Genomic DNA, 23457 nt, shown 5'->3' with positions numbered 1-23457 from the left:
TTCGGTACGATTATTCCGTTAGTTTGGCGAAAATATTGCTCGTGTTTAAAATATCTGGCGGAGATGCAGGCTACGAAAGCAATAACGTTGGTACCTTTTGTTAAAGATCCTCTGGAATTTTGGGTGTTGTCCAATTGGGTGTTTTTTTTTTGTTAAGCTTTTCTCTCTCCTTCTCTCTCTCTCTCTTCCTTCGCCATAAACAATCGCATTCAATTGCAGCATGTAATTAATTGTAACATTTTATTCATCTTCCGGCACAAACTTTTGTATTTTAACTTTGTCCCCTCCACCCGGCCCGGTCGAGGAATTTCTTCATTACCATTCTTTTTAATGTTTTTATTCATTCATTTTGTTTTTGATTGTATACTTTTAGTGCGATTTAAAGCTGCTGCAACGCCGGAGCCCTTGTCGGGATCAACGAGAAAGTTCTGCCAACGCCCTCCAGCGCGTCACAATACAGCAGCGCTCAGAAAGTGTTTCGGTGATCGGTGTAAAATAACAATACTCACCGATCGAAATACCTTTATGCAAAAGGTATCGAAGGAAGCAAAATGAAACAAATGCAATTAACCTGTTAAGGAACGGTACGACTCTTCTTTGCGATAGCCCCGGTCATGTTTCACCATTCGCCGCTGGTCAATCGAAGCAACGTAGTTAGTGAGGAAAGTTCGTGCAAGGGAAGTTTCTACCGAAGCGGAAGAACTTTCGGTATGTTGGTGCGTTGAAACTAACAGTGCCCGCCAGTTTTATTCATTTCATTTTACCCGGTTTTTGTACATAAAGTGTTCGGCTAAGGACGATTTTCTTTGTGCTGGTTCACGAGGAAAAGACAAGCTAGCGTGTTTTTTGTTACGATTAGAAAGTTAAAGAAACATAATTGTGCATTATTGTTTTTGTGGTATAAAGTGATATTAAAAGAAGGGTAAACACAACAAACCCTTCAGTTTAACTTATAGTGCCTTCAGGAAAATCTTTCTTTGCCGAGAACTAGCGTCAGTAGCTTCATCAAACTCACCATCGCCGGTGTACGAACGAAACGCCAAAAGCCAAATCCCGCCACTCATAACGACGCCACGCAAAAAGCTCTCTGGAAACGACGCAACACGGCGGCACGTTTGGGCGTTTTAGGATATGCCGTCACTACCCAGCATCCAGTTGCCGTCCGCCACCACCACCATGGTTACCACCGGTTCGGGATCCAATCGCACGACGGTGGACACGAAGCAGATGCTACTTCCGGGCCATGTGGCGGTGCTGCATGTGACGACATGCGGCCAGAGTGGGGCCGGGCTCGGTTCGGACGAGAAGGAGATCGTACTGCTGATTTACGTAATCATCGATGTGCAGACAAATAATGTAAGTACGAAATTGTACACAAGAGGGTAATGCTGAAAAATTAGCAAAAGCGAAGACACAAGATCAAAGCAGGGAGAAAAAAAAGAGTCCCCACTGGAATGATTTCTGGTACCTCCTGCTCTCAAGTCATCTTGTGAAGTTGTTGTTGGAGAACGGAAGGTAGTGATGGTTTGGGTGGAGATTTAGGAGGGTTTTTTTGTAGCTATTGTGCACGCGCGCTGCTCTTCACTCGCAGTGTTTACACACAAATCGACCGATAGAGCGACCAGCATAATGTCTACTTACATGTGTGTGCCTACAACCTTGATGTGTCTTACAAATGAGACCTTTGGAGATTGATGTAAGACGAAGACGAGAAGCGGATGTGTACACCTCGGCCGCAAGTAGGAATCGTACTGAGCTTCTGTATGTTTAATTCTTGCTGGGGAATTACTGTGCTTGTATGGCTAAAAAAAACACCTTACGGACACTCCTTCGTTTAGCACGTCTGTTACGTTCAGATGTTGTTTCAGAGCACAATGGACATAATTTTTATAGCATATAGAACATTCTAGGAATTTCTGAAATCTTTCCTTACCTAGTGACAGTCTGTCACATTCAATTTATTTGGGATATGATATGTTATGTCGTCAATTTTGGACAAAATCTCTATCTGTGTGGTCTACATGAGGACAGTAACTAATAGAACTTTGAGCAAGATTCACTTGAAGGAATTCAAGTTGAAATATCGAGCTATGTATGAAGTATCTAAGATGTTATAATACAGGGTTTTTTAGAAGAAGACAAGCACATGATATCACAATCGCAGCGCAGTTTACCACAAGACCAGTACGACGGTCGAAGTGAAGTACGATCCTAGGAGTATAAACGTATCCTAGGATGGATTTTCACAGCCTAACGTTGTTTGTTTGTAACATTTACTGTGTTTTTCAAGAAATAAAGCATATTTAATTCAATACATGCAGTAAATATTTCTTCGGAGCAAAACAAACATCGTTTGGATGTCAAAATCCTTCTCAGAGCGCGTTTATAATGTTTGGATCGTACTTGACTGATATCGCCGTGCTGGTTTTGTGGTAAGGTTGCGCTGCGATTGTGATATCATGTGGATGGATTGAAGTATGCCTGCTGCGCGGTAGTGGTGTCTTCTAAGTCTAAGGCTGTTGATTAATGTCATGTGCTGCGTTTGTTGTGATAGGTGCTTGCGTTGTCCTGTGATCTCAAAAACCCTGTATGAGTTTTGTGTAATTAAATCACAGTGTATACTGAGATATTTCGTATCTTAGGGATTGCATGTCTCTTTTTATTATATTGGTTATTACAATTATTGGAAATATGTTGTATGTTTGTTAACAACAAGCTAAGTCGGTATTGCTTTGGCAATACATAACGGTTAAAAATTGCAAGTTACTTCTTCCAATCCGATTGCTGTGCGATCGGATAAATTGTTTAAATGATGGTGTTAAGACATATCATAAAAAAAGACTTCTACTATCTTTGTTGCGTTGCGAAGTTATAGAGTCTCGTCTAACTGTGAAAGTTTTTTTTTTGTGGCACACACCAACAATTAAATATCGATCCACTGACTAACCTATAATGAACGAATGCTGTTGCGCACAGTTCGAAGTTCGAATCCGGCCGGAAGTCTTGCGGTCGATGTACAGTTTTAATTTGGAGCATTGAATGCTGTACTCAGGTTTTTTTCGGTATGCGATGGAACAATCCAAAAAGAAGATAAACATTTCGGAGTGCCCTTCACGCAGCGTGTACTTTACCGTAGCGGTAATGCGCCCGTATGTGTCCCTCCGCCAGATAGAATCAGCCGGCAAGAAGGAAAACCTTCCCTACCGTTTGGTGAACCAGTTTGATCTGCAATCGCACCTAAATTGGCTTCCATTGTCGTTTTTGTAGCGGCTTCAGAGGTTGATGATTTTACGTCCGTGCTGAAGTTTACCGCAGCCAAGAGCTTTTATCTCGCTTTCACACGCAGCGATGAGAAAATTGGCATCGCCTTTTTGTGTTTGATTTACTGTTTTCGATCCTTTATTATCTCGCTTAGCGCCGCACCGCGCGATCCTTTGAAGAGCTCCAACCCCCCTCCAAAGGTGCCAGAGGGTAAGGGTTGTGTATTTGATCGCCGCCGAAACGGTGTACGAACGCGCACGAACGATCAAACTATTTCGATCGGCCAACGTAGAAAACAAAGCAAGCTCTTGATGTTTGTTCAGCAAAAATAACGCTCCAGCGGGGGCTGTTTTCTTTCCATTGATCGATCGGCGTCTTCCCAAAAGTCGACCGACATTACGCGGGGAATCCCGCTGCGGAACAGGTTCAGCACCATCACTAGCCCGCAACTACCAGGGCTATCAATCCATTCTTATGGTGATGCGCTTTTTTTCTCGCTGGTTCAGGCAGAAAATGAATTGCTTGAGAATGGCCGCTACCATACTACTGCGACGGTGGAGTGTGGAGGTCATTTAAAGCAATAAATTATTTTGATGAACAGTAGATTGAATTGTTATTCTTCACACTCTCTATTCGACCGTAACAGCAAGCAGGCTCACGTGCGCGTGTGTGATTTTACCGTTTGGTTTTGCGAGTGGAAGCAACACAACAAACCGGACTTTAATCTGAATGGGCTGATTAAGTTTAGTGATAAATGCTGCATTTTGATGGTGCCTTGAGAGCCATCGGCCAACTATCGTACATCAGCTTTAGGGCAACTTCAAACGGCTGAAACGGTGTTTTTCGCTTCGTCTAAATACTACGTTTTTATTATTTGCAAAGCTTACCATTGATGAGTGATTTATATGATGAGTTTGATTAATTTCGTTAATTTGAGGTTATGTGGCTTTTTTTTTGGTAAAGATGATGTTTTAGGATAATGTCACATGTTGCATGTGAAAAATATGTTTCCTCAAATGGAAAATTGATTAAATTTTGCCGATAAATAGTTCACTGTTCCATTCCTTTGCTATGCGTGTGGTTAAAGAAGGATATTGGAAATTTGGTGGGATCAGCTACTGATTGTCTATTATGAGCCAAAAAATAAATCAGATGTAAATGTCCCTGTAAATGTCAGAAACAGGCTGAAAGCTTAAGCTTTCTAACTTATGATATGATCTACCTCATAAAAGAAATGCTGAGAAGTCAATTCTGCGCATGGGTTCTAAAATTTTACATGAGGTATCCACCCAGATCAGCAGACTGCTTCCTACCGGATGTAGGAAATCGTCATAAAAATGCTTTGTGTCAACAAAAAAAGCGTCCCCGAACCTTTTTTTCAATCGATATATCTAAACTGCATTGAATTCTTTGTTATATAACGTGCTGTTGAAATAATCTAGAAGCGCGGCAACAGAGTGCAATAGGATATTGAACCGATCGGAATAATGCATAGCGCATCCGCCTTTCGATTCCGGGCCCCATCATTCGGCGGGCTCTCTCTCTGCTCTACGATGAAAAGAGGTCAACCAAGGCGCAACTGCAACTGCTTGTAGCGGCTTGTTGTGAATGACATTTCGTATCGATCGGCGGCCGACACACTAGATCGATCGTGCCGAGAGGGTCATTTCCGGTCGGACATCAACCGAAGGGTATCTGCCATTGGTCGGTATGAGAACAAAACCTTCGCTTTTACTGAATAGTTACCCTAGGCGGTGATCTGCGTGTGTATTTTAGGAAGGTGAAAGATTATTTAAGGGTATCTTCATCCGGAAGAAAGGAAGAGAGAGAGATAGAAGAGCGCGTTTTGGGATGCAAAGGCAAAGCGGTGTCTAGAACTGTAGTTAAAAGATAAGAATGAAAACCCTGGGCCTGTGGGGTTGGTTTGAAGTTGTGATGCCACCTTCCCACTCCTGCCGCGGAAAGTCTTCATGGAGCTTCAGTATATGTGGTGTGGATGGGTATGAGCAGCCCGGTTGACCAGTTGCCGTTTCCCCGTGCGTGTTAAAGTTTGTTGCATCATGTAAAATTCATGATCCACAACTGTCGTCCACCGTCGTCGTTTACTGTCGTTGTCGTCCCGGGGTCGAGAACTATGGCTGACCCTGTGCAAACGTACCCGACGTACGTAGCCGGGGCTCTGGACTGGCCGTCCGTCCGGAACCATGCGCTGCGTGCGCTCTACTTTGAGGTCAACACGCTGGTCCGTATCACTTCGTTGACGTTGCTTTGCTTTGCTTCAGAAAACGAAAGAGCCATTGTGATGGAGCGGTTTTGATGCAGTCATGTGCAGAATGTTGTAGTTTTAGTACACAATTTAGTACACGTTTTAGTACAGCTTTTGGACAGACGTTTTGCGTAATTGGTTGCTTGGGCAGGAAAGCAAAACCGCGAGAGGCTTTCCATTGCGTTTTTGAGGGTAAACTTTGTTTATTCGTAAACTCCCCGGGCCGTGAGTGCATTATTGCATTTGGATGCGTGTCGGTCAGTTAATTTTGAGCAGAACTTTATTCGTTATTGAGGCATCAAAATGTGCATAATGTTCTCTCCCCCCTGTGGCTTTTCGTTTGCGTTTTTTTTCCCCGACTCTTGCCGTGTTTTCACTTCCGTTGGGGGGTTTTTTGTTGTTGTTAAGAATCATTTCCAAAACCATTGGAAAAGCGCCTTTATCTTACTGTCCGGAGGTTCGAGGCGACGATCACGGTAGGAGAGAGAGAGAGAGAGAGCGAGTGATCGAGTGTTTCGTGCCGAAAGGAAATTACCGTTTGACACCAAGGTCAAGCTGTCCTGTGGTTGTGTCCACCGGGTGGTGGTGCTGCTCACACCGGGAGCCACACCCGGTCGGTCTCGACGGAAAAGGAAGAATGCTCGACCGGCCACGGCACTTCCATGGGTGCTGTTGGCGGGACTTAATTGTATGGAGATTTATGTTGCTTCGCGCGGTTTATCGTGCACTCGAACCCTTGCCCATCGGTATTCCTGCCCGGCTGAGGTTGATTTTTGTGACAGTGTCGCACGAAGGAACTGTACACACTGTGGTGGGGAGGGGTTTTTTTTTCTTAGAACTCGGAACGATGAAGCTCCAAGTGCGAAAAGTAAACTAAGATAGTACTGATATAAGTTGTGAGATAAGTTTGGTGTTGCTAAGCTACATCTTTGTGCTTTGTTTGATGGACGATTGTGCAACAAAAGTTCTTCATGTTAACTTTGAAACTTTTAATTTTGCTACAATAGGCGCGTTGGCAATGTGGTCAAACACTGTCGATCAAAAAACAAGATTGATGATTCACACTCGTCCGTGGTAAGTTAAGTTCTGTGCGATAAACATCAGCAAAACACACACCGGAACCCGCTAACGAGCGTCTCTAAGTCTCGATCCTTACGATGAGTGAACGAACCAAACTGCACCGGCACACGTAAATCAACATTTTTCAATCATATTTCATCGGCCGACACTTGACCGTCGGAAGCAAAACCCCAAACCAAGCTTTGAGGTGGCTTTGATGTGCAGATTATGATTTGCGCTCGTTTCTCTTGTGTTTAGTTTCGCGAATCGCTTTTCCCCGTCGTGCGATTTTACTCTTCAACTGGTCGCTACTGATACCGGTTGTGATAAACTTTAGTTACGGAAAACGGTAAAACTTGCAATTTACTCCACGTGTCCACGGCCCCGTGTATGTGTGCGTGTGTGTACAAGGGCCGGATTAGGCGACCCCCCTAACATCATCTCAATCAGCACAGCGTTCGGACTGTTTTTGGCCCACTGTGAATCAAAAATCGTTGGTCGCCCGTGTTCGTTTATCTAACGAGAAGCAGCAAAAACCACCCCAAGAGTTCATATATATATATGTGCGTTAAATAACGGATGATGAAACGATTTCGGCGCTTGTCGGATGGAAGGTTTTTTGATAAGCCTCCCTTTCCTTTCCCACCCGGAGTGAAGATCTGTTTTCTTTTCTCACCCTCCTGCCGTAGCACTACTGGCCGCTGGTGCTGCAAACGGTGGCTTATCTTATCGTGCGCATATTTCCTGATACTCGCTTTCCTCCATCAACAATAGCCCCGAATGTATCGGGGAGGGGTTGCAGATTGTCCGGGAGTGTGTGGTGTGGCCCTTCGTCGGATGCTCCGACAGCTATGTTCCACCAGTGGTGGCGATATTCGTTGCATCTGCGCATGCATTTCATCCATAATTTGAACAGGTGAACGCGCGGGGCCTTACCATGATGTAAAGAAGGGGGTCCATGAGGCACCTGGTCGAGATATTGTCAAACATTTCTCTGAAAGGCTTTTGATGATGGACGTGCAGGAATAGTTAGTTTTATCCGAGTAAAGCATCAGCTGATGCATACTCGCACTGTAAAACCGTTGATGCAGTTGCGATTAACGAACAGCTTTAATGTCTGCGTCAATTTTAATGAACAATACTTCACAAACGTGTCAGTCACGCTCAAGCGTTTGCCATTTTCCACACTGGAAGTCACACACTGGGCAGTGAAAAGGTGGTTAAAACTGTGTTCAACTCACCCAAAAGAGGAACAGCTCCACATAATTCAATTTTTATCAAAATAGAAAAGGAATCATTAATTCATCCACAATTTCTATCTGCGCGCTATCCGTTGCCTTATTGATGGGAAAAGTTCCCCGCCGTGTGTGTACCAAACCCATCATAAGTGGTTGTGGGCAATTTGAATAAAATATTGCATATTTATATTGGCCATTTTTACAATTCAAAGCATTCGGAGAAGATTACATTATAATGTGTTGCTCATTAGATGACTAATTTGCACCATTAGGCGATGTTGTATTGAGGCAGAGGCTGGTGGTTTAGCTTAAAATCCTACGTTTGATGCGTGTGTGTTTTTTGGCGGACGAAGACTCCAAAAAAGCTGTTTGTTTGTGAAGACTCCAAAAAACCCATACCTTGGCTACGGTTCAGCAAGGCCCAAATCGCGCCAAACGCTTGAGCTAAAATGTCGGAAGCTTAACTATTGCGGTTCCTCTCCCGGAATAGGCGTAATGGATTTTCACAGGATGTGTGCTGTGGTTTGTTTAATCCGAAAAAAACGAAAGATAACTTTTAGCTAATTACTCGATGCTTCTGCGATGGGCTGAGTGTGTGGCCAAGCCTTTCCAACCTACAGCAGTATAGCAACTGTTCAAATTACCCCGCCCCGATGTCGACGGACGCTTGTGGCGTGCAGCATTTGTTGTGTGGTGTAAGAAAAGCCGACCAAAAGCATAAAGACACCAATTAGGCCGCGAAAGTTTGCACATTAACTAGCGCAAGTTTGTTCCGTTCTAAGTGTCGGTGTGCTGTTTTCTACAGCTCTGGCGAATAGTTCACTTTCCGTAGATGTTGTGCGCCTTTTGTGGGCTGTATCTTGTAAAGGAAGAATGCGACGACCCCCTCCCGGAAATGGAGGTTCCGGTATAAACTAGCGAAACTAGACTTCGGATTGAACTTTGGAGCTTATCTTGTGCAATCTAGACATATGGGGGTGCGTACAAGTCGTTGGCTCTTTATGACATAAAACTTCAATTACAATCAAGTCTCTCTTACCTGCAAGCAACATGGACCGCTATCTTACCATTTATCCGCTATGGTATACCATTTATGTATGGAAAAAATCTTCAACCATGCCTTGTAAACGCAACCATCACGAGCTGTCAATGGCAAACTCCAAAACATGGCTGCCTTAGAGAGACATTCGTTTACAAACATCATGTACAGCTTAGTGTTTTGAGAGACATAAAATATATTGAAAATGAAGTAACTGTCAAAAATGCTCATCTTAAGAAGATTTGCAATATTTGAGAGATACTACCATAGAGAGATTTTATTGTGTCATGTTCGAAACGGCATGTTCAGATAACGTTTCTTCAGGAAACCCAACACATTTCGAAACTGTAATTAATCTCTCCTATCCCCTGCAGTGATTTTGTTTAAGTATTATTTTTTCGAAGCCTACTGAAGGTAAAGGTTTAGGTGTACAAGAAAATTATCACCATTGAACTTGTGTGTCTCAGGGATTTTTAATTACTACGGCGCAATATCCCACTGTCGATAGTTTACTAAAGAGCAATATGAATTTCTACCCAATTTTATCTTGTCTAGATAGCTTACAGCTACAGGCGACGGTGTTGATACACGATCAGCTTTTTAGTTGATACCCGTTGTGTCAATATGTCTTCTAAACGTCGAAAGACAAAGTAGAGTAAGATCTTTGAGGAGTTCAGCTTGCCGTAGGAGGATATAGTCGTCTACAAGAAGAAGTCCAGTCAGTCATCGCCGTTTCTTTTGGTCATAACAACTTTCTTGTACACCCAACAACGATCACACCGATGCTTAATGAAAGTGATGTATGTAATATGTTCCGCTGTCCACACACGTGAAGCTAGCGCTAACATAGTTGCGGTTGTCTTTCCTCGCTACAGGTGAGCTTGTGGAAGTAGCACAACCGAGCAATTACCAATTCTTGAAGGCAATGTTCAGCTTTGCCTTGTGAAGAAACTCAAACATTAGAATGTGTACTTAATCGATGCATCTTCGCCGGTGGAATGAGATGTTAAAGTATTGCCCATTTGAGGGGGGTTTACTCTCTCCACAGAAAAAGAACACAATGTTTATGCAGATGAAGAAGCTTCAACATTCCCGGAATGTTGTGGGATAGCCAACTTCTGGTTGCATTTTCCTAGCTTCACCCAAAGGCTTTAATGTTGCGGTGAAATCGAGGGACCCATGGACCGTATTGACGTCAACAGAAAGGGGCGGGCGTTGATGCAGGGCTGTGTCGCTGCTGCTACTGCTACACTTCACCACACTGAAACGATGCTCACTATGCTGACAGGTGTACACTTTCGCCTGTTTCGCCCCGTAGAGTTCGTCGTTTGGTTTAGCGAAATTAAGGGGGAAAAATCGGTTCGCTTATGCTAACACTTGACCTTATTTCGTGTGAAGATGAGCCCCAAAACAGGCTCTCTAGGCGAGGTTGGGCGGGGGCAGAGTGTTGGGCTGTAGCAGAGCTGTGCTGATGCTGGAATTCGCCATCTTTCACATTGGGTTTCTAATTTTATCGGCCGTGGATATTCGTGCGGGGCAACTCCATTGTGACACCGAAACGGCGATGCAGAAGATCTTTTTGTTATTGTTGCGTCGTACGTTTGGGTAGCTGCTTCTTCATAAACAAAACTCCCCCGTCTGCTGGTTCCTTCTCCCGTCATCCTTCGGCCAGCTCGGTTGGGCAGATTGAGCGGAAATTGATTTTGTGGCCTGTTAATAAATCGTTTAGATATTTAATCAGCCAAACCAAATGATTGACAGCTCGGAGGACATATGGTTGCGTGGAACGAAACAAACGAAAGTAAAGTTAAGTAAGCATCAAAATGTTAGTTCGATCTCTTCCCTGCACTGCCAGCGCTCGTGGTTAATTAATTTTTCGTAAAATTAATTTTATTGCGTTCAGTTTTTGTTCCGATTGCGCCAATAAGGCCAGAGCCCATCCGGTGACTGGACATGTTTTTGTTGCCTCTAGAATGAACTAATGTTAGCGTAAGAAACTGCACTCCTCGACCAAAAAAAAAGCATCCAGAAAAATTCTGTCTTTCGAGAAGGTATGTTTTCCCTTCGCTCCTGCCCTCTTTCCTTCCACGCCATGCATCCCCACCACCACAGACGGGTGTTCTTGTTGTGACCTTGTTGTGGGTATTGCGTTTTTGGGGCTCCAGATGAAGCGATTTGCGGTTTTGTTGTTCGGTTTGCTGTTGTAATGTTCCGCAAAAGCACCTCACTGGTGCGCGTGCAATTTTCTTCGGCTGTTTGCGGTTTCGGATTGAAAAAAAAAATGCTAATCACGCTGGATGGAAAATAGTACTCGTTTTCATTCAACCGGTTAGCGCTTTACTGCATCTTTTACCGTCATCGGTCGTGTGCGGCGTGGAGTTTAGTCTTGTGATGACTTCGTACGGGCGGGTGCAGGCTATTAAAGCGGACAACGGTTCCGGACATTAGGGACGCTCGTTTAACTATGTCTGGACGTTGATGCCATGACGCGACACACGGAATCGGACCATCGGGTCAGGGTCGGACGCTGGCGGGGAAGACACTGTCGTAGACAGATGACACAACAAAAAACAAGACATCTCTTAATCAGCCCCAGAAAGGTAAACGAAACCATCCCAAATGGCGCACGGCAAGGACACTTCATTAAAGTACGATTAATCCTTGCCAGTGCTGCTCTCCCGTACCTGTGGCAATTTCCTGCGGACGTGTTCTGGATGGCATTAAAACAGTGCTCTTTTTTTTGTCTGTATTAGACTCGTGTGTAGTGTCCTCCGGCCATTGACGGTTCGTGAGAGAAGAGTTGTCCACGAAGAAGAGTTGTGGTTTTTTTGTTGTTGTCGTGGATTCCGCACTGCTGGTGGACGAAAAACATTGGAGCCGTAGTAAATGATGCGGAATTATCCACGGTACCACCGAAATTACAGGGGCCGTTTCGGAGGGGGTTCCGGTGCTTCGGCAGCTCACTTGATTACCATACGCCGTATGACGTTGGCGAAGATAATGCACGGCCAAACGCCAGAAGATGGCGACAAGAACTAATGCTTATGACGACGTTGTGGCTATTTTTGGTAGCGCTGTTCTCTGGAGTATCTCCTTGAAGAGTTTTTTTTAATGATTTTTATATAGTAATACAGCAGAATTACAGTTCTTCAGCAACTATTGATTGTTTGAGACGAGATAGATTAAAGGCAACACATGGAGGAGAAGAAGTAGAGAAATTCGATAAACATTAATGAGTGAAGTTTGGGGCAATTAAAGCTTCCATTGTCCGAAGCAAAGCGAAAGTGCTTCGCTAGACGAAGTCGATAGAATTCCCAGTTTTGTGTCACGATTCACCGTTTTTTTTTAATGTGCTCTGTAATCGCTTGAAGTCGTTGATTTTTGGTCGTTTTAAACATATTAACCCTGAAGATGCGCGCTCGTCGAGCTTTGGGCACGTTTTACCCCCCGACGTGAACGACAACTGAATGGTAGCGAGAAACTTATTGATGGCGCCATTCCAAACTTGCGCTGGCGGAATTGCTTCCACAATGTGTTGCAAAGGTTCTGACGTGTTGTGTGGTACGTTGCATACCATTCAGCCAGTAAAATTCTACTTTAAGCTTGAGTGGCTTTTGAACGGGTACTCATTTAAGTTTACTTTTGCAGCAAAAGCAACGAAACAACGGCACGCACACACATTCGTGTGCGGATCGATTTCAACGCTGTTTTGGGGTATTAAGAAAGAGAAAAACCCACAACACCACCTCTGTGTGGCCGTGCCGGCCGTTGGAAGTATTCCTCATCCACCGGTGTTTGTTTGCAATTGGTGGTGGATTAAAACGTTCAACGATTCAAACGTTAAGAACGTTCGATAACGCTGTTGAAGGGCGATAAGCACAATTAGCGATGCACTGAAAAAAAAAAAATAGTCAGCTTTTTTTTCGTAAAACTTCCAAACCTACTGGAGCTGCTTTGTTTCTTTAAAATCATTTTCAAACTGTTGGCATTAGCTGTGATAATTGCATGGTGCCGTGACCAGGATACGCAGTTGGATAAGCCATTGAAGCAGCTAGAGTGTGTGAGAACACGCGAGCACGAAAACAAATCGTAAATTCCTTCATGATGGAGTATTGAAACAGTAAAGTGTAGCCAATTTGGTGTACTCCATCGCATTAAGAATGGTCAGGAATGATTGGAATTTCAAATAAGTGGTCGGGGAGGTTAGACGGCGCTGGCTTATCGACAGTTATACGCATGTTGGAATCCGATCAACATTGAAAGTGAAATTAGAGCCTTCGCATTTTTCGTCTGTTTCGAACCCATTGCTTGTCATTCGTGCTCGAATAGTAGATGACCGGGTAAGGGATGATGCTTCCCTTTCCCCGTGTTACTCACCTCCTTACCATACTGCTCCGTATCAAAGCGTTGCAGCATTACGCTACAGTGAAATTGTTCGAAGCTCGTCACAACCTCTCCACGCAAGTGGATCGGAATTTTTGTTTCATATTTCTTTTGCCTTTTTTTACCCACGGCGCCACCATACCAGCTCAGCTTTTCTTTGCCTTTGGTTGCGTTGCCGCCAGGCAGAGCGCATTCGTCAGTTTCGGCTAGTATTTCTTTCCTATTTCCGGGCAGTGGTGCTTCTGTGGTACCGCGTGTGAGTGTGAATTTAACGGTTCAGGTTGTAGCTTATAATGCGATTGCATAAATCGATCGAATAACGCACAAAAGTCGATGCTTTAGGCGAGCGATCTGACCCCTTCTTGTCGACATAACACTGCGCCAGCGTGTTTTGTTTGTGTGAATTGTGTGTTGGTTCGTCTTTGTTTCTACTTTTGGCTGTTGTAGCGAAGTTGTTCAACATGAAAGCGCTCCGTCGCTAACGTTTACCATTAGATTCACTTTTTAAAGGTATTGATTAGTGGTGTGCACAATGATTCAAAATTCTAGGGAGTGAGTTTCAATTCAAATCTCCAAGAAGAGTATTTAAAACCCTTTGCGATTTAACTCATTCACGAAGTATTAAATCATACAAAATAATTAAGATTTAACAGTTCGTGTCGATCTGAAACTCTTGATTTAAATCGTGAGTTAACTCCCACAAGAGTTACTCGGATTTAAATCCTTAAAAAGAATTAAATTTCTCATCCCTTGTATTGATTCCATACAACAAATGCAAGACCCATCTTATCCAGCCAATCGGATGGGTGTCCCGCAAGGGCAATTCACAATAGCGCGGGAATGTACGATCTCCTCATCTACGTTTGCGCTCTCGTCCAATCAGCGCTACGCAAATCATTTAATCCGTTAATATGCAATCATTCCTATCCGGGTGGGGTGGGAAATATTAAAGGCTCCCACCGAAGCCCTCCACCCGCACGCACACCAACCCAGCATCAATCAGTGAAAGCGAACGCAGAAAGAACCCTCCTCTCTCTCTGATATGCCAGCAAAGACCCCAGCAGCAGTAGGCCAACTGTGCGCATGATCGTGGCGGGTGCTGTTCTAAAAAGGAGCTCTATTGCGTATTCGTTCTCGTGCTCGCTCGCTCCCTCTCTTTTATGCTCGTGTTCTAATTCGTACACTCGGTTGCAGTCGGCGCATGCACACACATTGTGCAATGTGAAACGAGGCTGGGTGATTTGAATGATCGCGTGTGCACAAACCTTGCACCAAGCAAATGGGCCTGTTTGTTGTGAAAAGCGAAGTTTCCATTATTGGGCTGTTATTAGTAGTCATGGGTTAGTGTTTTTATTCAACATTTATGCTCAAAAATATTGTTTATGATCAAATAGAAATCCACAATATCATATGAATCATGGGGAAAGAGGAGACCAGCGCGTAGTCCATTCTTCGCTCAGACCATCATTAGTACCTGATCATTAGTAGCACAGGTAGTCCACGAGATACGCTATTACAGTGGACCACTATAACGCGGGAAAAATACGCGTATCTCGAATTTCCTCGTTAGTCGAATCCGGGAGTAAAATCGTTTATAGTTCAAAGTTACAAAGTTGACTTCCTTCTTTGCACTTAATTAATTCAGCAAACCCGGCGACTTTTAGAAAGAATACATTAAAATAACTGAAAAGTAAATGTTTTATATGACAAAGGAAGCTATTTTCAACCAATTTTTTACGTGCTTTGCTAAGATTTTGTGCTTTAAATTAATTCAGTTGTCAAATTTCTAAAAACCGCATATCTCCGAATCCGCGTATAAGAGGAACCGCGTATCTCGAGGACTGCCTGTACAGGTTATTACGGGAAGGAAAAGAACACATCGCGTGTGCGCGCGTGTGTGTGTATGACGGTGAATTTAATCGTAGGAAGGTTACCGGGTGACCTTAGACCTCGAATTATTCCACCCAGAGAGTGTTTGAGAATTGCAGATGCGCTACGTGCGCTGATTTATCACATCAAGCCCTCGGACTGGGATGGCGGTGATGATGGGCCCGTGATGGATGGTACATGCATCTAACTGGCAATTTATTTTGCACTTTGCGCACTGCAGCAGTCGGTGGTTGGGTGAAGCGAAAACACGAACTTGAGAGTCGTTGATTTGCGTGAAGCAGCGAACTGATATGTAGTGATCGTTAGCGTTAGTCCTAATCGCCTAAATATACTGTCCACAATTTGTCCGGTTATTTGAGCGTGACACATTTGTTACGAAAGCAACATGGAAAAATTGGGAAAATGCAATACGCTAAAACAAAGGCCTTAAATCGTTGGTCGATTTTTCGCCTATTTAAGCGTATTGGTTTTTGGGTCGCTTAAATTAGTTCGTTGTTTGCAAGGTTTGGAAGGGGATGTAGGGCCATGTTTTGGCGTGTTTAATGAATTGCCGCCATCGTCGATTATTGAAATGTAACCGTACGGAGTGCCACACGCTGTTGTTGGCCCCAGCGGCTAGTGAAACCGATCGATCGGACAGGGGAATGGAAGTTCGCATTGGCTTTGGTTAGGCGGGCAAAGGCAGGCGATTTCATGGTTGATGCAATTTTTCCTTCACTTCCTCGACTGCCTCCAGCACCACCCTGTACCCGGCCTATGCTCAGTCCGTCTAAATTCAAACCGTATCATATTCGCTTCATAATTGCACCGTACGCGGTCCAACAGGGGAGGAGGGAGCGCTTTTTGATGCATTTAGTGGCAAATGCAAGGTGAAGCAAATGTGCCGAAAGGAGAAACAAAGTGTACAATAGCGAACACCACCACCACCACCATCAGCACTGGCGTGCGCGAGGGAAGTGCTTTCGATCACGATCGGTGTTGAGAGAAGCAATCGCTCGAAAAATCGCTGTGAAAAGTTTGATTGTGGTGCGTGTGCGGTGAGTTGTGGTCCTTCCCGTTGGTTATTTCACTCGTGGTGTTTTTTTTTCTTTGGTTCGCCATTGCCTCTTTTTTCGACAATTCTGCCAACGATGGTTGAGTAACAAGTCTGTGTGTCTCTGTATGTGTGGCTTTATGTTTATATTTTGGCACAGTTAAATTAAACTGCCGAAAAGGCGCACGTGTTGAACCCCTCATCACGCTTACGGACATCATTGTGGGGATTATTTGCCTTCCCTTCCCGTGTGTTGCGTTGCGGGGAGAAGCTTTTCTTTAATTTGTTTGAGCTGTGTACCCCTTCCGTTGACGGTGTAGAAGTGATCAGGTTTGTTGCAATTTTCCGATGGCTTAACGATGGTTTTTTTTTTTCGTTGTTGCTTTACCGCATACGATTACGAACGAAGCTCGATTTCATCTTGTTTACTTCCCTTCGGAAAAAAGGAGGTATATTATGATTGCTTTTATCGGTTTCGTGTGGATCTATTTTCACTCGTAAAATCGCGTTTTCCTGCGAAGAGGTGTGATGATATTTGCCAAACTGATGAAGCCTTATAAGAGATGGTGGTGGTTCCATAATGGCAAAAGTAGGGAGGAACGGAAGAAGACAAACCACTGAAGATATTTCGAATTTGATAAAAATGATGATCAAAGTCAAATTACTTTTAGGAAAAGAATCGAAACTGTAAGTAATTCATGATTTTCGGAACTTACAGTCGAATCCTTCCTATTTCATTTGGGTTTTGCGGATTGAAATCGATTGCATTCAAGGAATCAGATCCAAGTTGCTTTTTTGTCGAAGAAATGTATTAGTTGAGATAGCTTAATATCGGATGAATTTGATTTTAAACAGCTCTTCTTAAAAAGAATGGTCTCCACTTTCTTACTTAAGCTTGCAAACCCTGCATTTTGTATTAATTTTTAGAACCGTTGTTTAGAGAGAGAGAAAGTCGACTTTTGTTGAATAATAGAGCATTTCAAACGAAACAAATCAAATAAAGTTGAGATGAAATAGTAGAACTTGTTAGCTTTATTCCCTTGGCATAATTTTTCATCTACTTGACAACTTTTTCCCCATTGTGTGAGCGGTGACCCTCCCAGGACGGTGACGTTGAATAATAGCCATAATGCTGCTGCTACTGTCCGCGCACAATCACTTTTCGTACCCTGGCTACCGAATCCAGTTCCAGAGCGAGCTTTATGTTCCGTAAAACACACAAAAATACGTACGGCACTGGGAGGAATGATGAAACAGTGCTTAATTTGCCTATTATGTTGCTTCTCTCTTCATACCTTTAACAATCATTCTCTCGCGTGTGGTTGACTTTTGGATGCAGGTTCCCTCAAAAGCGGTCCTTCCCCGCTGTTCTTATGCACCGCACCGCATGTCACCGTTGTTTGTGTGATGTTGGGGATTAAAAATTATAGCTGGCCAAATTTACACAGGCCAAACAATGGCCCGGCGATTGGCTCAAATCAAAGCCAATCATCTAACTGAAACGTGAGCGTGAACGGGCGATTGTCGCGGTGTGAGGCGCGAGGGTCCTTCAACGACGGTGTTGTGGTTAAATAAATAATAACGTACAGAAGCCTAGTGCTGGCAATTCATCAACTCTCCCTGGCCTATGGAGAGGAGGGTCACGATCACGATCATCGCGTGGTACTGATCGTTTGATTTAAATGTTTCAACGCTACCTTTTAGTGTTCAATTTGTGGATATTCCGTCTGTCTACATACTTCATGCCATAGTTTTACTGCCGGAATGATTTAATAACCCATTTTGAATGGAAATTGCAGCTCGTGAAAAATGGTTGCAGGACTCACTTACACTTTACGCACCCTGCACTGGAGATCCAGGCGATCCAGTGCGCGAAGCGAGTACGCAAGCGCTTCGGGGCAGTAACAAAATTTGCGCCCATTTGATGGCCAATAATGTTGACGCCTCTGGCACCAGTAAAACGCGGTGCTCAGGCAGGCAAGCTTGGTAACTCCATCTCACTCACTGGAAAGCTAAATTAGCGATAATGGGAAAATTGCTCCCAATCGGCCGGGCAGTGGTGGTGGTAGCACCATTGAACCTTTTGCAGCTCCCCCGGTAGGGTCATTTCTTCGGGAGTTTTGCTGGCAAATTATGCACCTTTGCTTCTATTTGATGTCGTAATCAGAGGGGGTTTTTTTTTTTGCAAATGGAGAACTGTCTTTGCTAGAAGACATCTTCACCTGTTTGGCTTGATAGAAACTGCCCTTTAGGAGGTGCCGGGTTCCTATGTGCCACGTGCCGAGATGGAGCATCTTGGAGCTCTAATTTCTTTTTCGTTACCAGCTTCCCTTCCTGCAATTCCCTGCAGCGACCAGCTGCCATGTACGAGGCTTCCGGGCATCTGCGTATGTTGCGTGCCGTGCTTTCAACTGGTTGAGCATAATTTCATCCTAGTTTGTGCTGCGCGTCTCTTACGTCTCTGCACGAGAAGGCAGAGAAGTGTATAACGTACGCGCGAACACCTCGGGGTGTTCGAGTCCTCGGGGTTTGGTGCCGTCGATTGCTTTGCGGATCGTGCAATGCGGCGTAGGGAAATGTGCAGATTATCCGTAGCATCATCTCTCCGCTGATGGCGGTTTGCGTAATGCGCGCCAGGCTGCTTGAGTGTCTGTTTTTGCTGTGATGAACAGTGATCCAATAGCGTACCTCCAACATGCAGTTGCTGATAATCGAACGATAGATGCAACAAAAGAAACTGCGACAAAAGAGGAGGAAAAACGTCGATGTGCGGGAACCATAAAAAAGGAAGGGCAAGAAGTATCATATGCACGGAAGCATCATAAAATGCTGATATTTTGATATCAAATCAAAGCATCAAGTCATCTTACTGCATTAAAATTGTGGTTACAAAGAATTACTGCCCTACACAGGGCTATTATGTGGTATAAAATAATTTACTCTATTAAAAAAAACTGCACACTCGACACGGGGTATTCGGATGTACACGAATAGATTTGTCGATGTCCGATTGCATCACTTGCGTGCCGCTTGGCACGGTCGTTGTCGATAAGAAGGGCCCAGCTTATGACACGTGAGCCCTTACGGTAGGGTCGACACTTTTCATCACCATTTGCCGCAAACTTTCCACGTACTGTGTGCAGCTGTCAAGGTAAAGGTACTCTAGACCAAGTACTCTATCGGTTTGGGATTGCATCAGAGGAACGCCAATCGATACCAAACCTGGGGCCCGGAATGTGGCGCAGCATACGACTTTGAGCTACAAAGCGGCTAAATATGAAAATTATTTCCATTGACAAGCAATTTGCCATCATAACCCTGCCTCGATGATGAAGTCTAGGGCGGTGTTTCCCGGACGAGAAGGTTAGTTTTGTGCAGTAATATAGATTTACTCTTTAAAATTATTATTTTCCATTCGGTTGCAACTAATCAGAGGTGTATGACAAGTTCTTGTAGATGTTGTACACTTATTGATAATATGTTTACTATTTACAGGGAGTTGCTTTTCTCTCCCCAATGCTTGGTACATGCAAGATTGAGCGTTATTAAAGATTTCGCGAACCAACTTCTCGATGAGTTCCTGTTCGAGAAGATATAATCATAGCTTCAGTCTGCTGTACGCTACTGCGGCGAATGTCGCGCGTTGTTGTCGGTGGGCAACCGGCAACCGGTGGCGATAATGACGTACCGGAAGCAAATCACGGTTCAACCTGCAATTTGAAATCCCAACCATAAATATAATGGCCGCGTGTGTAACGACATCTACAGTAGGGATACTGGGTACTCCGAGCTTGGATTGTCATAAGTGAGCTGTTGGATGTAGTACCGGTCGTGCTCGTTGGTATGTTTTCTGTAAATGATTGTCGCAATCGAATGATTATTTCGTTTGGAGCAGTTGAGTGCATGCTTCTGATAGCAACGGATTGGTACGGTTTTAATGATGCCCATAGTGTGATAAGGTGTAATAATTAAACCATTTCAAAGTAATTGTCTTTTGCAACAGTCAACAGTTGTAAAGTAACGATATTCTTTTTTAAAAAAATGCTTTATTTTTTACCTTACCGAAGTCCTAGACATAAAACAAGAGTGTACGAACGATAATGAATAAACACAATGAACGCGACACTCGATGGCCGTTCTTTGCATATTCGTCTCGGTCTTGAGACATCCAGACGTTGTCCATGTTTTGCAGTATTTCTGGTTTATTTGTTTCTTGCGGTGAGCACTTCTATGCAACAAGTTCCTACGTATCTAACAACAGACAGCCTAACACACCTTTTTGTATCTTCCTCAAATACTTTATTGCTATGACTGAACGCGTCCTGGAGTGGAAACACATCTTAACACATCTCTCTCCAGCTTGCGGTCCTCCAGATCGCTCTTTAGCAGACATAGATCTGCAAAGTCTTACACCTGTGCTGTGCGCTCTTCCTAGGCCTCGGGGGTCTCCGGGGGTCTTCGGTGCAGGGTCGACCAGCAGAGTCAGCCTGTGAGCGCGGGGTATGGACGTGTAATTATCTTCACACGACACAGTTTTCCTCCCCGTCCAAGAAACTCTTGAGCGCGGGGGGACCCGTTGGTACGTGCGTGGCGCGCGGCAGATACTTTACCGATAGGTTTTATGCACGTACCGCATCGCATGTCATCGCGTCCGCAAAACCGGGTTGATGGTGTGCCCACTGCAACTGCCCAACCAGCGCTCGAAAACTGCTTGCGAAGGAGGTCGCTCAGAACGTGAAGAGTCTGATTTTTGTTTATGTTGCATTTTGAAGGAGAAACTCTCGATCGCCGAACCCCCCCCCCCATCTCGGTTCTCGGTTTGATAATCCCTCTCATCATTAGCATCGAATGTGTGGAGGTGCCTTTGCGTTTCGGAGGTTACCAGCGGCAAATAACGGATGGGGAGGTGCCATGGTTGCACCCGCCAGTCTAATGGATGCACAAATAATGATTTAACCTGGCGTCCGCTAAAACAGGAGAAAAAATTACACTGCAACCTTAATGCGGGATGGTGGCCTCTGTGTGCGCGCACGTCTCCGACACGCACCGGCCACCTTCCATTCGCCCCGTGGGAGCACATCAATTTGAATTGTTCGTCCAGTGCATTGTAGTTTGAGGGCACGGTTGACCATGCTCGGTAGGCTCCCGCTTGAGTATCTTCCTGAAAATGTCTTCAAAATGCGCTTTAGAATGCAAAACAGACAGCGAAGCGGCCGCCACCGTTTGCCGTGTGCTAATGACCATTAGACACAAATACAGCCCGGTCGGACGCTGTGCGCATCTCCACATTTAAGATGCGGTAAGAAGGTTTTTTTTTCGCCACGTTTTGCCTCCTAGAGCTCGACGGACGACGCTCGATGGGGTTATGCTGTAGATTAAGCTGAAGATCGTCTTGTTTCCGCGCACTGTTCGTGCCAACGGTTTCATCAGCGGAAGTGGAAGGTTCATTCTTGACCACTGAACAACGTTTGTGGTCATCGATTTCGCGATGTCAAGTGTCTCTCGATGTACCGGTAGGAAGGACAGGTTGGGCTTCTCTCAAGGTTTTGTGCGCATAAGTTAAGAGGCGGGTTCGTCGCTTGTTGACGTTTCGTGTCGTTCGTGCATGGACGAAAGACTTCAACGGGATGCTGGTGGACGAACCAATGAAAACAGAACAGGAACTCGTCAATGTTTTTTTTTGTGGTTTAGAATTATATATATTACAAACGATTTCAATGCTCGTTGAAGTATTTTGCAACGCAAGGGTAGAACAAAAATAATACAAGTTACTTCAAACATGGTCAGAAAAGAAGGAAATGTGTAGCTCGCTCTGCCAGGGGTTGAAGTGTGTTGTTGTTAACGAGTACAGTTGCCATTTTTCTCGGAATGGTTGGCGCTAGTACTTGACCAGTAACGGTCACTTACTAATTGTTAGGGTGTGTGTGTTTCCCGATGGAGTCAGAACATATATTACGCGTCGACGATCACCGGGTGGAATTCCGCAGGGGGTTAATCTCTGTAAGGGTCGTTACTGTAGTAGAAGGTGTCAGGTTATTAGCTACGCAGCAGCATCCCCTTTCGTTGTGATCTGCGATTGGTAGCAACACCTCCGCGATACTCCTCGCGTATCGTCGTCGTCCGTATCCTCCAGCCCGGTTTGCGTTTGATGTATAATTACGGGCAAATTGCACCACGAGTTCTGGGCACACCAAAGCCGCAAGGTCATCGCTGGGGTGAAAACAAAAGGTCGAACGCGAAGGTGGTAGAAAGAATGTTGCTCTACGGAGCGGAATAGTTGATTCTTTAATGAAATGCTGTGGAAGCAAAATGAACGGGAAGAGTTGGACATTCCAGTTGCGTTTAACATCTTCAGTTTTACTGTTTTGAAAGTGATGGATTGATTCTCCCGTGTGCTTGGTGGTTGGTGGTTAGTGTTCACCAGATATATAGGGCATATCTGCATATACCAAGCAACCATTTAGCAAAATTGAGGAAACAATGAAAGGCTGACCGAAAAAAGTAGATTGTTTTCTTGATTGCACTTTTTCTGCCATCGCGTGTGCGAGATCTTGCCGGTGGAGTTTTTTTGTTGTTTTTGATCATGCAATTGTTCATGCAACCTGGGGAGGGGTTTTGCTGTACAGAACACTTCTCCATGCATAACAACGACCATACAAAAAAACGGAACAAACCACTGCAATATTGATCATCATTGCAATGGGGAAGTTTATTTTCAAGATTCATCATTTTTAATAGGAAAGCGACCGTTTTGGTCTGCGAGTGTGTGCTGCCATCGTGATTGGGGATTTTTTTTTCGCTGCCGTTGTTGCTGCCTGTATCGTATGTTTCTGGAACAAGCTATAACACAGGGGCAGGTTTGCAAAAAAAATAATCGGGTGCAATGATGGCGCGCATACGCGCACAACAACCGGAAGACACGTTTTGTGGTGCCAATGCTGCGGGAGAGGCTAATCAGTCCTGTTCAACGCAGGGGTTTTGCTGCTGCATTCGCAGTTGCAGTGATTGAGTTTGAGATTAAACTTTCTTGCGTTCGATACTCGTTTGCTGGGTTTCTTTCCTAATCTCCTGTTCAATAAAGTTATTGTTTTTTTTCCACCCCTCTCGATGATATTGCATAAATCGAGAGCAATAGGAGGTTAGGGGGGAAAAAATGAAATTTGAACACTATCTTCCTACCTAAACTAATCACTAAAAGGTAATTACCATCCTAACCACCAGCAGGGGAGGGGGTTGAAGAGTTACCTTAGGTCTCCAAGCAGGCAATTACGCGATCTTCCTCCGAATG

At 44.4% G+C, this 23457-nt stretch overlaps 1 protein-coding gene across 1 annotated transcript in view; it reads left to right on the top strand.

The window, feature by feature from the left end:
• The first annotated feature begins 1131 nt into the window (after positions 1 to 1131).
• The window catches only part of LOC128710279 (RNA-binding protein fusilli-like), a 52373-nt gene continuing 30047 nt past the window's right edge, over positions 1132 to 23457 (top strand). The window contains exon 1 of the mRNA XM_053805324.1: positions 1132 to 1356. Within this exon, the coding sequence (XP_053661299.1) occupies positions 1132 to 1356 (225 nt within the window). The remainder of the gene's footprint in view (positions 1357 to 23457) is intronic.

This window comes from Anopheles marshallii, chromosome 2 (assembly GCF_943734725.1).
Source record: "Anopheles marshallii chromosome 2, idAnoMarsDA_429_01, whole genome shotgun sequence".
NCBI classification, from domain to species: Eukaryota; Metazoa; Arthropoda; class Insecta; order Diptera; family Culicidae; genus Anopheles; species Anopheles marshallii.
The sequence above is the reverse complement of the archived record's forward strand: the minus strand, read 5'-3'. Positions and strand labels throughout refer to the sequence as shown.